Source organism: Artibeus jamaicensis, unplaced genomic scaffold, assembly GCF_021234435.1.
Source record: "Artibeus jamaicensis isolate MK-2021 breed Jamaican fruit bat unplaced genomic scaffold, CSHL_Jam_final contig_1015, whole genome shotgun sequence".
Taxonomy (NCBI): Eukaryota; Metazoa; Chordata; class Mammalia; order Chiroptera; family Phyllostomidae; genus Artibeus; species Artibeus jamaicensis.
Genome location: NW_026521194.1, coordinates 15,219,288 through 15,233,953, shown reverse-complemented (window position 1 = coordinate 15,233,953; position 14,666 = coordinate 15,219,288). Strand labels below are relative to the sequence as shown.

The window sequence follows — 14,666 nt, the reverse complement described above, 5'->3', positions numbered from 1 at the left end:
AGAAAATTATTTTTAAAATTATCAGGATAAACATTTTCAATTTTAAAATAAACTTAACAACTTGAAACATAACCAATTTTAATTAAAAAACAACTATTTTTATAGTAATATCAAAAGTCACAAAAAATTAAAGTTATTCTCAAAATTCAGTCAATATCAAAATTAATAAAATGTTAAGAAACAATTGTTCCCACAAGAAATCTATCAGCATTAGTAAAATCAAAACAAAATTTAATATTAAATTTTTGAAGTGGTATAAAAAATGTAAGATATTGTTCAAATAGCAAAAAACAAGTAAACAAGCCTAAACAATTATCACATTGTTTAATTCATTGATTAGATAATTAAAGATTTCGAAAAGGTATTACATAAATTTCAAATTATAGATCTGAATTGATCACATGAATGTACCTTAAAACGGCTTGTATTTGACTCCTAGAACTATAAACATGAGCTTTACTAACCAAGGCATCATATTAAAAGGTCAGTAATACAAAAAGCTAGATGTAAATCTTAAAGAATATTAAATGTTTTAGATTAACTATTTTCCTAAAATGTATGTGCAGTATCTTTGAAGCCCCTCTAGTTGACTACAGGAAAAAGAAATAGAATGAGAAATGAATTTTCCAAGCCTGAATCTAATTTCTTTCCAGGCTACTGTATTTCAATTTTCCTAACAGAACTGGTAAAGTTAAAAAGAAATGACTGCATTTCTGCACTCATTTGGTTTGTTTAAATTTTTTTCAACAGCTTGATTTTCTTCATTTGTGTATGTTTTATACAAATGTCTGAATATAGCATTCTCTCAATAAACTCAAGGAGTAAGTACAAATATTAAAACAAAATGTACTGAACTTATCAATAGTTATTTGCTTGGTATACAAGAACAATTGTAAAAGTATAAAATGTGGTTTTCACCCTTACTAGGTATTGGGTTATTAAGACTAATAGATATATTAGAAAATCATATAGGATAAAATATGATTTAATGGTAAATTGTATGGCAGATTAAGTATTGTAGGAGATCAATGAAAGAGAACACTAATAAAGGTCAAAATAGTCTAGAAAGATATGATTCTCTTATTTCTGTTTCTACCTTAAAAGAGACAAATCTATTCGTTAGCTCTTCTTAACAACAAAGTAATGAACAATGTACTCCATATACCTACTAAATTTTATTAATTAGAAGTATGAAGCTAATAAATTTCTGTACTTTTAGAACACATGTACTTAATAATTCTTGTGGCTATAATTATCCATGATGCAATGGTGAAAAAGTTGCATGATCCAATAGAAAGTGTGGCCTTAAAGTAATGGGGAAGATTTGTACATTCACCACTGAACTTTCTGACAGTGGGCAAGTTACTAAATCATGCTGAACCTGCTTCTTCTTAAGTGAAATACGGTAACAACAGCTACCTCCCATGGCTGTTGAAAGAGTCAAATAATATATCATGTGGAAAATAAATAGCACAATGTCAGTCAGAAAAACATGTTCAATAATTATTAGCTCCCACATTCAAACAAATTTCAAATATAGTGATAACAGAACACCAAAGACTTTGCTTTACATTTTATTCTTACTATGAAAATTAAGTCCTTTTTATTAATAAAAAATAATGTGTTCAGCTTCTAATTTTATAATGATTCTCTTTCATCTTTGAGAATTTGATGAAAAGGTTGAACTTCCTCCTCCCAAAATACCACATATATGCAGAGTATTTTGTATCAATTTAGGGACATTAACAGATTCTCTGAAAGCTAGATTAAAAACTATGTTCTATCTAGCTATTTAAATAAAATTAATTCAAATTAAATAAAATTAAAACTTTAGTGCCTCAGTTGTACAGGTGACATTTCAAGTGCTCAACAGCCAGCCACACAAGGCCAGTGCCTATAGGAAAACAGATACGGGACATCCTGTCATCTCTAAAACTCTTATCAGATAGAGCTGTTCTCAAATGTTAACATAAGCAAAACTATATTGCTGTTTTTTTTAAATATCTATAAACCTCTCTTTGAAGTAGATTCCCAAGAGGGGAGAGGCTCTGAATATTTATAGAGTCTTTAAGGTGCAGCCCATAACAAGCATTCAACAGGTATCTAGTAGCTGACATTATAGTTTTATTTTGGCTACATTAATCTAGCAAAAATTGACTAAGTTGGTGAAGACCAGAACTGAAAGCTGTGAATATATGAATAGCTAAAAATAAAAGTAGCAAGTCAACTTATATGTACTCTTAATTGACAAACTTCTGAAGTCATTGGGGGCTCCCCACGTGCAAACTTTCTATTTTTTGAGTTTTAGCTTATACATATTGGCTAGATCACTTAAGCAAAATTTTAGGCCTTGTCCATTGCCTATTCTATTGAAGAATAGGAAAAATGCTTACTTAGAGCCAGTTAGCTTTTATTATTCCTGTGTTGGTTTTTCCTAGAAAGAGCAGTTGAGTAACTTATTTTTAAATAGTATGTATATATTTACATATAGTAGTTTAAAAGATGAAAAAAATTCACCAGTTCTGTAACTTAAAGATTACAGCATTATGATTTTAGAAAATCTATTTCCTTTTAATATTTCTTGAAATCAAGACAAAATGGCTGCCATACACAGAACAGTAAGAGATGTAGTAATAATTGTGCACTTACACTGCCACATTTTTTCTAATGGTATACTCTTCCAAATCGTCATCAGAGCTGCTATCCGTTGCATCAGAATCCAGACCCTCTTCAACATGAGATAGCAGCCCTGTAGCAGACAGTGCAAATCTTTGGATTTCTGCAGCTGTACACTGTGCAAAGCCATTTTTTGTTTCATTCCACAATTTATTCTCTGCAGTCAGTAAGTTGATGTCTGGCTTAATTTCAGTGCATTTAGGTAAACCGTTATTCAAAACTGTAGTAGGTTCATGAAAGATCTTCATTTTGGGGAGCTGATGTTTCACAGAAAATTTCATTTGCTGACCATAGTGCTTAACAACATGCTTTGCCAGGAGCATCTGCAAATGTTTCTGAGTTCTTCTAGCCTGGTTAAGTAAAATCTTCTGTTTGCTTACACAGTTTAGTAAACGAGCATTCACTTCCTCCTCTTTTTCAGCAGCTGAGGAACTAATAGGCACATTTGAATGGCCAGGACCAATTTTCTTTTGAGCAGAGTCCAACAAACCCCTTTTAATCTCGGTATCAGTAACTTTATCCAAAAGTGCATTCTTCTGGTATGATTTACAGTTTTGTAGTTGGACTTTATCTACATTAATGTCTTTGGTTATATTTGAATCTGAAATAAGTTTTACATCCGTCATGCACTGGCTTGTGTTATCTGACAGAGGTTCCTTTTTGATGAACTCTTCAGAACGAGAATGACAGATTTTACTGAGCTGAATGTGGCTGCCATTACACAGTATGTTTTTCAGCTTACTACAGTTGGGTTCTCCTAATTTCTTTTGTTTATAATTCTTATTGTATTTATTTAATGTAGAATTAGAACCCATTAAAAGAACTGTCTGATAATGTTTTGAAGATTGAGGGGAGCCAAAATGTTTTAAATTCACAAAATTAGTGTTAACAGTAGGTTCTGGGGTTGGAAATCCCAGCATCTGAGAAAAAGTGTCTCCCTCTAGCTTTTCATCTACAGTTCTTGGACCTTCCATGCGTAGCATCTTGTCAGACTCCATGGTACTTGGTAAAGATGAAAAGCAGATACCCTTTGTTGTTGCCTCCCTCAGAGCTGGGGTCATGGCGAGTCCTGCAGATAGTAACTGGAAACCTAAAATAATGTAAAAATACATAATTAAATATCTAGGAAAGAGTTATGCTTGTATGTGTTTCAAGGGCAACATTTTTTAATGTTTGATTAAAACATGAACAAATTCCAGCTCCTTAATTTCCCAACTCTTAATACTATCTCTGCTCTTTTCTAGCTCATAAGGAATTCAGTAGCTATTCTTCACTCTAACTGTGGGCCTATACCCAAAAGTCTAATGAAAGTTTCACAGTACCTAGCACAGTAAGCATTAGACAAATATTTGTGGATATAACATAGCTGATGCTTAACACAGGGGTTAGGGGCACCAACCACCCACACAGTTGAAAATCTGCATGTAAATACTTACTCCCTCAAAAGTAATAACATATATAGCTGATTCACACATATTCTGTATATATATTCTTATAATAAAGTATAAACTAGATACAATAAAATGTTATTAAGAAAATAAGGAAAGATAGATTTACAGTTTTAATAAAAAAATAAAACAATCATGTATAAGTGGACTTAAACAGTTCAAATAAGTGTTGTTCAAGGCTCAATTGTTCATCTCAAGATTCCATTTTTAAACATCTAGAGAGAATCAAAAAATCCAACCTTGAATCTGGGAATCATACTTCAAAATGTAACTCAATCCCATACTTTCAGCCAAAAGAATGATCTTTATAAAATATAATAAGTTGCTCAAAACCTTCATTGCTCAATTTAAATTTTACAATCTGAATAGTATTAACAACAATAACTAAAATATACTAACATGTAAGATGTAAGAAAACTGATCTACAAATAAAAAAGTCTATAATTTTACAACTGTTAAAAATAACGTGATAGTGAAAACTCGCCTAATCTACAATGTGCAAGTCTTTCCTAAAAAAGCATCTGCAATAATGTTTTTCTTTTTCACAAATGGATAGTCCTCAGTTATCATCATAGAAGCTGTTAATCCTGCCTGAAAAATAGTGAGGACTGTTACAGAGGAACACTGATTAATCCCCAAATTAAATAAATTAATTGTGTTTTATCAAAAGAAAAAAAGGAACCATATGTTCTGAAATACAGAAAATGTTAATTCAGTATAATTAAAAGTTATGAAGACTGGATAGTGAAAAAATTATCATCAACAATTATAAATTTTGGAATATATTTTGGAACTATAATACTCCATAACTATAGGAGTACCATAATTTTGTTTAAACACATATAACAGTTAATAGTCACTTAAATAACCACACTATCATTTTGTATGTCCCCATACAATGTGCTAGCTGTAACTCTACACCTTTAATTCCTATGTAAAAACATAAAACTGAAAGCTAGTTCTTTGTAAAGATTAGTCAGAATGGTCAAAAGGAAAAAGAAGCACAAAAAATGTCTATGCAATTAAAAAAACACATATACAGTTAAAAGCAAGTTATGTACTAGAAAAAGATATCTACAACATATATTAAAAACAAAGAATTAGTATCCAGAATACAAAAAGAACTCCTACAAATGGGCAAAGAATAGAGCAGTCAGGCATTTCACAGATGATGACATTGAAATAATCATTAAACATATACTCATCTCACCAGTAATGAAGGAAATGTAGATTAATACAGCAAGAGACCAGTTTCCCAACCACCAAGTTGAAAATACTATTTTAAGTCTTAACATATCACAGATGCACAAAAGGGCAGTGTTTTTAATAGTAAAACATTCTCTCAAGGCAATCTAGACATCTAACAATAAGAGAATGAATAATAAAACATGATGGAATACTATATAGCAATTAAAAAGAATGACCTAGATCTACATGCACAATATGGACAAGCCTCAAAAACAGTATAAAGTTTAAAAAAATGGTGCAGAATATATATATATAGGATACCATACAAATAAAATACAAACACAAAGCCATGCCTACCATATAGGTAAATATGTGTCTGTCCATTTGTTTAAAAAACAAACCAGAAAAAAATAATCACCAAACTTGTAACAGCAGCTGCATCAACTAAGTTCCATGAAACAGAACTAACAGAGGTGGTTTAACAGAAGTTAAATTTTAACTACAGGATTTTATTATTTGGGGGTGGAGAGAAGACTAAATACGCAATGAACCAATGTTAATGATTGTTAATTCCATGTGATTAAAAAAAATAGATGTTTGCCTTTTCTATACTTTACCATATAATGTCTAAAAAAAGTAGAGATTTATGTATAATTCTTTTCCAAAGTTCTTACACCTCAAAATGTGTACACTTTTATATAACGCCTAAAAAGTAATAAATCATATAGTAACAGATTCTCATTTCTCCTAAATTCAAAAAAGGAAAAGAAAAATTACCAGATTACTGAGCTATTATTATATATTTTACATTCTACTTTCATGAGATATATAAAAATAATTACAGAACAAGCTATTGGCATTAGTAATTTTTTTTTCAAGAATCTATTGGTCACTTAGCAACTCAATGACTGTGTATCTTAATCTACAAACATCTATGTCAGCATTTAGATAACTATATTGCTCTCTAATGGAAACTGCCTTAATCACTGTACTTGCGGATTCATACTGAAAAGATACTATACTCTTATCTCCTCCCCACCTATCTACTCCATCTCAAAATTTGTACCAAGTGCTAAGGATATGACAAAAGAGGCTAGCAGAGGGAGCAGAGATGAAATATCATTAAGTAGTACAGTTGACGTTAGGCCCTGGATAAACTAAAGATAAGGAAAAAATAAAAATAAGAGGTAGATAAAATATATACAGGTTAATGGTTAAGAACTAGGGTTGGTAGCAAAAAGAGAAGGTAAAGAAATGAATGTAGCCTTGGCTGGTGTAGCTCAGTGGATTGAGCGCAGGCCTGCGAACCAAATGATCGTGGTTCAATTCCCAGGCAGGGCACATGCCTGGGTTGCAGGCCAGTTCCCAGCAAGGGACACAAGAGAGGCAACCATACACTGATATTTCTCTCCTTCTCTCCTTCCCTTCACCTCTAAAGATAAATAAATAAAATCTTTAAAAAAAGAAAGAAATGAATGTAGATTGAGAGTCAGTTGCTAAGGCATTTTATGATAGAGAACTAGAATAAGACACATACACACACAAAAAAACTCAAGATATCCAGGGCTTACTTGGTATGACAGAAGTTTTAAAAGTGATTTTAATAATCCCCATCTCCTTGTATTCATACCTTAATGTAACCTTTCCTATGAACCCAGCATATGGACTAGATTTAAGGACTTGCTTTTAGCAGAGAGAAAGCAGCAGAGGTGATGGGACATCACTACTGAGATTAGGTTACAAAGAGACTGTGGCTTCCATCTTGCCACCCTGTTACTCAGAGATGCCAAGTGCCATGCTGTGAGCTGGAAAGACCTGCATAGCAAAGACCATTGTCTCCAGCCAATAGATAACCGAAGGTCTGTCAATAGGTGGGTGAGCAATCTGAGAAATCAATCCTTCCCCAGTCAAGCTTTCAGATGACTGCACCTTAACTTCACGCTTGTGAGAAACCTTGAGCCAGAAGCACCCAGCCAAGCCATGCCTACAGCTCTGACCTGCAGAAAAATACTATAAGCCATTAATTTTGGGGTGATTTGTTAAATAGCAATAGATAACAAACAAAATTAATATGAAGACTATTGGATTCTAGTCTCTGGAAGGCCAACCCATATTGCAGTTCCTATTGTAGGATTTATGTGAAGTTCCTCTATACTCTATTATCAAGCGTATCCTTATGAGAAATTCTAGCCTGAAAATCTCTCTAATTTGCAGCCAAAAGAAATGAATGAAAACAGTTGTCCTTGTAAATTTTTTTAAAAAGTCAATTATGTTCAGTTTTAATATAAAATATTAAGTGCATTTATTCCAATTATTTAAATATGTAATCACTGCATATAAAAATGTTTCCTAACTGAATATTCTAAATTCTACCACTTCTGACAACCTCCATAAACCGCTACACTTATCATTAATACTTCTAAGGCTTGGATTTTACTATTTTGTTAACCACTATATCGCCAACATGAAAAACTATATGACACATAGCAGATGCTCAATAAATATCTGCTGAATAAATAAGTGGTTGCCATATACTTAGAAAAAAATCCACTCATCCTTACCATGCCTACAAAGTTCTACATTATCAGATCCTTGACTACTTTGCCTTACGCAGCTCTCTCCACGTGTTACTACAGTTCAGAAACAATGACCTCTGTGCTATTCTTGAAACATATCAAGCAAGTTCTTGCTTCACAGATTTTGTGCTTGCTATTTTCTCAACCTAGAAAATTTTTTCCACAAAGAAGGCTGGCACCCTCACTTCATTTATGTTTCTGCTCTACAGTAACCTCATCAGAGTTCTTCCTTGACCAATATATTTAAAATAGCTTTAGCCCCTCACTTCATGACTCTCCATTCCCTTACACTGCATTACAGTTCCTCGTGGCACTAGCTAACATTTTATTACATTCTAGGGAGGAATATAGCTTAAGGATAGACCTCTACTTTGTTCAATGTTCTAATCACCAGCACTTAAAACAATGCCTGATACACAATAATTGTCAGATATTTATTGACAAAATTAAAGAAACACACAAATCATGACTTTTAAAAGTGGCCAGGATTTAATAATTAGTAGTAAGCAATAACACATTTCAATTACTATTTTTAAAACAAATGTTACAAACGCAGCAATATATAAAATAGGTATGTCACAAGCAAGTGTGGCTTATTCCATAAATGCTAAAACCAGCCCATTACAAAGCTGCTACTGAAATTCACCACATCAAAAAACTACAAAAGAAAAAAATATGATCCAAATAGATTAAGTATTTTATGAAATCCAAAATCTATTCATGATTGGGGAAAAAAAACTTAGCAAATTAGGGAACAGAGGGATACTGCTAACCTGACAGAGTATCTACACAAAAGCCTAAAATCACTACCTAATTAATGATGAAAGACTGAACACTTCTGGCCCAAGACTGGGAAGCAAGGTGTCTTTTTTTTTTAACCACTATTTATCATCATACAGGAGGTCCTAGCCAGTGGAATAGGAAAAGAAAAAAGAAATAAAAGGTATACAGATTGGAAAGTAAAAATACAACGGTGTCTACCCACAGATGACATGACCTTCAACATATAAAATTCCAATTTACAAAAAAGCTCCTAGATCTAATAAGTTTACTAAGGTAGCAGATACAAGGTCAACATACAAAAATGATTTATATTTCTATATACTAGAAATGAAAAATGAGAAACAGAAAAATTTTTAAGTATTAATTCCAATAGCTCCAAAATCATGAAACACTTAGATATAAATCTAACAAAATATGTCCATGATCTATGTACTGGAAAAAATTCTAAATCAATGAATATCTAAATAAATGGAATGACGTATTCTGTTCATGGATTAGATTATTCAATATTGTTACGATGTTTATTCTTCCTAAAATGATGTACAGATTCAACACCCTCTCACCAATCGAAATCCTGACAGGATTTTTCCTGATATCAACATGTTGAAAAATGTATACGGAAAGGCAAAGGTACCGGGACAGCCAAAACAACAAAAACAAACCTTAAGTACTCGTATTACCTATCAACTTACAATAGTCAAAACAGTGTGGCATTGGAAAAAGAATGACCACCGATCAGTTGGAGGAATGAGAACTCCAGAACCGACATACACATTCAACTGATTTTTAACGATATAATGACAGTTCAATGCAGAAAGACTCTCTTGTTGTTGCTGTTGTTATTGTTGTTTTAAACAAATGTTTTTGGAACAATAGGCTATTCAAATGCAACAACCACACACACACACACAAACCCACAATGAGCCTTGAATGTATGCCTCATAACTTAAATTAAAATGGTTACATCCACCACAATAGATTATAGACCTAACTATAAAACTTACAACCATAAAACTTCTGGGAAAAAAAAAAACAGAAAACCTTTGTGATATTGGGTTAGGCAAAAAAAAAAAAAATAGTAAGATATGACACCAAAAACATTCATAAAAGAAAAAAATTGACAAATCTGAGTTCTCAAAATTAAAATAAATACTAAGTAAAATAAGCATTTAAAATAATTTAACAATTGAGACTAAAAGATTTAACAGTTTTTTTAACAAAAAAATAACAATTGAGAGTTCAACTCCTGGAAGTCACTAAGTTTACCATTAAGGTAAACTCTGAATAATGGTTTCAACCATTATACACTTTTACATCATAATTATTTTGAATCATCAAAATAATAATCATCAATTATTTTATGCACAGTGAACAACTGTTTGAAGGCATAATATATGAGAATACTTATTTGAGAGCATAGAATTATAATTCTGCAAATTCACCTCAACATGATCTCTATTAGTTCCATACAGCTGTGTTCCACATGATAGCATTACTTAATAGCTTTTAATTAAAGCAGGAAATGAAGAACTAGCTAACATTGCGTCATATAGGTTTGTCTATTTTTGGTAAAAGCTAGATTTTTTAAAGATTTTATTTATTTATTTATTAGACAAAGGAGAAGATGGGGAGCAAGAACGGGAGAGAAACATCAATGTATGGTTGCCTCTCCTGCACCCCCTACTGGGGACCTGGCCCACAACTCAGGCATGTGCTTTGGGAATCAAACCAGCAACCTTTTGGTTCTCAGGCCTATATTCAATCCCCTGAGCCACACCAACCAGGGCAGAAGCTAGATTTTAACTTCCATTTAACATATATTCAATCTATAACCTAACACTCAATAATTCAGTTAAAACAAATTTATTAAACAATGTGTAACATACTATCTTGGATAACAAGGTAGCAGTGAACGTGAAATATAAGGTTTTAATTCTTATAGAGCTTACGATTTAGCAAATGTTAGATTTGGATAAATATTCAAATAAGAAAATAACAAGTAAATAAGGGTTCCATAGGACCTTTATGAAAATTAAACAAAGTACAGTGACAGAACATGACTACATTAGGATAAAAGTTAATTTACATTTATAGAAGAAGGAAGGCCTTTGTTTGAGTGACATCTGCCCTGAGATCTGAGATGACAAAAACAAGCTAACCAAGATTGTGGTAAGAGACTTCCAAGGAAGAAAAACAACTAATAGAAAGCTTTCAGGAAGGAATAAATTGGATGTTTCTGTGGAACAAATGACAAATATGTCTAGACTATAACAAGCCAAAGAAAGAGAGTAATAGGAAATAAGATGAAAGAGGCAGGTAGACAGACAGAGAGATAAGACAGAAGATAGATAGGGCCCAAACCCTAGTCACTGTATGTAAACCAAAGGAAAGGCACTGAAGGTGTCTGGATGAGGAAGTAACATGATATGATTTACATTTTTATTTAAAAAATAATTATGAATTTTCTGTCGATAAAAACAAATTGTATCAGAGAGAAAATGAAAACAGCTTCCATGAGCAGCACCAGGGAGACCACTTAGGAAGCTACTGAAGTAGTCTAAAGGAGGGTGGTAGTGGTGGTTTGGACGAGTGACATGGTAGCAGGTATGAAAATGGACAGGTCTAGCGTACATTTCAAAGTAGAGCTGACAAACTTGACTGCCAAGATTTCGTGGGGCTTAAGGAAAAGAAAGGAATCATGTATAACTCTTAGGTTTTTGCTTTAGCAACTGAGTGGTCAGTGGTACTACATTTTGAAATGGAGCAGACTTGGGGAGACAGAAGGTTGAAGAAGAAAAATTAAAAGTTCTGTTTGGGATATGTGGGCTTTGAAGTGCATATCAGCCATTCAAATAGAAGCAGCTGGGTAAACAAGTCTAGAGTTCAGGCAAGAAGTCATAATTATAGATATTATTTTGGGGAGTCATTGGCATATACATAGTATTTAAAGTCAAAGTACTAGAAGAGTTTATCTAGAGAGAGACTAGACAAAAAAGGGAATGGAACTGAGGATCAAGCTCTCGGGTTAACTCATTCATTTGATCAAAGGAGGAAGAGCTACAAAAGAGAAAGAGCCTTATTAAAAAATAATAACAACAACCTTAAAAAGTCCTTCTTTCAGTGAGGTAGAAGGAAATTCCAGAATATGGAACTGTTCAAAAGTAAATAAAGAAGACATGGACGGCTCTATGAAATGCTACAGCAAGGTCAAATAAAATGAGGATAAAGAAGTAGCAGATGACATATTACTGTCTAAGAAAACTATTGAAGAGTCTGTTTCTTTGTTAAAAGTAATGAAGAATTTTCCAGTTCCAGCCTGTACTAGCTTTCCATGTTAGGGAAGGGAAATTCCCAACACTTCCCCCGCCCCCAATTAGCCATCTTTCCCCACCTAAGTAGGGGATAAAACTGAGACTAATATAAGTTTGCAGCCCAGGGGTACAAACTCTGTAAAAGACACAATCATCAATCAGACTTTAGAACACTTCCCCTTCCCCTCACATCTTACTAAAGGCCTATTCACTGGAGTTCCTTTTAACTAGTACATCATGTCTCCTCTTCTAACAAGAAATTACAAGTTATACTAAAAAACAAAAAATATAGTGTGAACATACAGAGCAAGCATCAGAATCAGATTCAGATATGGCAGAAATGTTGGAGTTTTTGGACCATGAATTAAAACAAGTTAAATAACAAATCATGATTAATTTGCTAAGAGCTCCAATGGAAAAAGGAGACAATTTTCAAGAAGAGATGCATTAAGATAAGCAGAGGGATGGGAATTCTAAGAAAGAATAAAAAAGAAATGCTAGAGATCAGTAACACTGTAACATAAATGACAATGCCTTTGATTGGCTCATCTGTTGCCTAGATAAGGCTGTGAAAAAACCCTGAGTTACAGAGTATATCAACAGAAAATTCTAAAAACAAAAAACAAAGAGAAAAAAGACTGAAAAAATAGGCTATCCGAAAACTGTGGGACAAGTACAAAAAGTGTTAACATAACCTTTATGTAATGAGAATACCAGCAGGTGAGAGAGAACAGAAGAAATAAATACTTGAAGTAATAATGACTGAGAATTTCTCCAAATTAATGTCAGATATCAAACCACAGATCAAGGAAGTTCAAAGTTCACCGAGCAAGATAAACACCAAGTAAGTAGCATGTATCACTCCATAAATGAAACAAAGTATTAAAATGATATTCCATTAAATTATATAATAATTAATAGTATTCTTACAACAAATGTTCTACTAAAAAGTGTCATGTATTTTTCCCACTAGAATGAAAGTTGCATGAAGGCAGGATTTGAATGTTTTCATTCACTGCTGTATCCTAGACTATTGTTTGGTACATGGCAGGCACTTACCAAATATTTCAATAAATACCACCCAAAATAATAAAATTATTTTAACATTTCAAAAAAGGAGGTTCATTAGATATTTTATTGTGAAGGGAATCTTAAGGCTAGGAAACATTAGCATAGAACATCTCTGTCCAATATAAATATCACTTGAATTACAATTGTAATTTTAAATTTTCTGCTGGACATATTTTAAAAGTAAAAAGAAACATGAAATTACTTTTAATTTCCTCAAACCCATCACATAAAATATTACTTCAGCATGTGATCAACATAAAATTTCTTGGTAGGATACTTTACGTTGCCATGTCTTCAAAATCTAGTTTGAAATCTAGTTCTTATGTTTAGCAGAAACCCAATTTGTACTAGTCACATTTCATGTTCTCAATTGTCACACGTGGTTGAGGAACTACTTACTATACTGGACAGGACACAGTATAAAGTATATGGCGCCCGACCCCTGCCAATTAAATAGGAATCAACCATTAACTAAAATACTTCTACCACCGAAGTTCCTAGCCAAACATGTTGTTTAGTATTCTTAGACACCTATAATTCTCAGGTTACACAGAAAGAATATGGGAAAAGAAAACCCTCAAAGACCTTTCTAAGAAGCATCCCGATCTTACGACTGTTTAGTTTCTAATTATGCACATAATTGTGTTAGGAGAAAACATATCTGGAGCTTACCTAAAGCTAAGAAATTTCCCTCTAGGTTCTAAAATACTGTATTCTATTTATTTGAGCCACCACCATCGTTTTGGGTAATTATTTATATCATACACACCCAAGATACTCAGGCAAAAATAAAATAGGTCTCTTCTCTAAAAGAAGTTATTCTAATGATATGGGACTTCAAAAATCTGGAAAGGATAAAACTGAGAAAAAAATTAAATTCCTTTAACCACAACATACGGAAACTAAAATGTTAAGCTAACAGGATTTAAGAAGCAAAACCACAAGAAACCGTATCAGTACCCTTTCAAAGCAAGCAACTTTGTAATTTTGATTCTCTGTCAAGAAGCAACAGCTTTAGATAATGCAAAACACATTTATATTTCCTGGACATGAATTTAACTGTTATGTCTTACAATGTTATTTTCAACTTACATTCTAGTTTAACTAAAAATAAATAAATAGCAATTCCTCAGCACACCTTAAACCCAGAAATTTTGGGGTCCGCAAAAAAAAAAGCAACAGCCTGTTGTAAAACTGTTGCAGATAATCCACCAGTAAAGACCCCCCAGTGAACAGCACAGATCTCAGTATATACCCAATTTTCTGAGTCACATTAAGAAGTACCAACCAGAGAGAAAATTTCAGCAAGGCAAGCCAAAGTTTGTGCTTTAAATAACAAACACTTAAAAACTACATAGAATCGAAACTTTTTTCTTTCTTCAGGTTATATTAAATTTCATTATTATATACAGCCCTGGCCAGGTGGCTCAGTGTTTGGAGAGTTGTCCCATGCACCAAAAGGTTATAGGCTCAATCCCTGGTTCAGGCACTTGCCGAGGCGGTGGATTCAATCCCTGGTAGGGGCATGTATAGGAGGCAGCCGATGGATGGTTCTCTCTCATATGGATATTTCTGTTTCCTTCTCTTTCTCTCTGTCCCCCCAGCAAAAATGA

General features: G+C 32.9%; 1 protein-coding gene across 3 annotated transcripts in view; it reads right to left on the bottom strand.

Moving 5' to 3' along the window:
• Positions 1-14,666, bottom strand: part of KANSL1L (KAT8 regulatory NSL complex subunit 1 like) — a 107,859-nt gene that overhangs the window by 87,399 nt on the left and 5,794 nt on the right. For all 3 annotated transcript variants that reach the window (XM_053673143.1, XM_037165926.2, XM_053673159.1), the window contains exon 2: positions 2,650-3,766. In XM_053673143.1, the coding sequence (XP_053529118.1) occupies positions 2,650-3,737 (1,088 nt within the window). In that variant the 5' untranslated portion in view covers positions 3,738-3,766. The remainder of the gene's footprint in view (positions 1-2,649; positions 3,767-14,666) is intronic.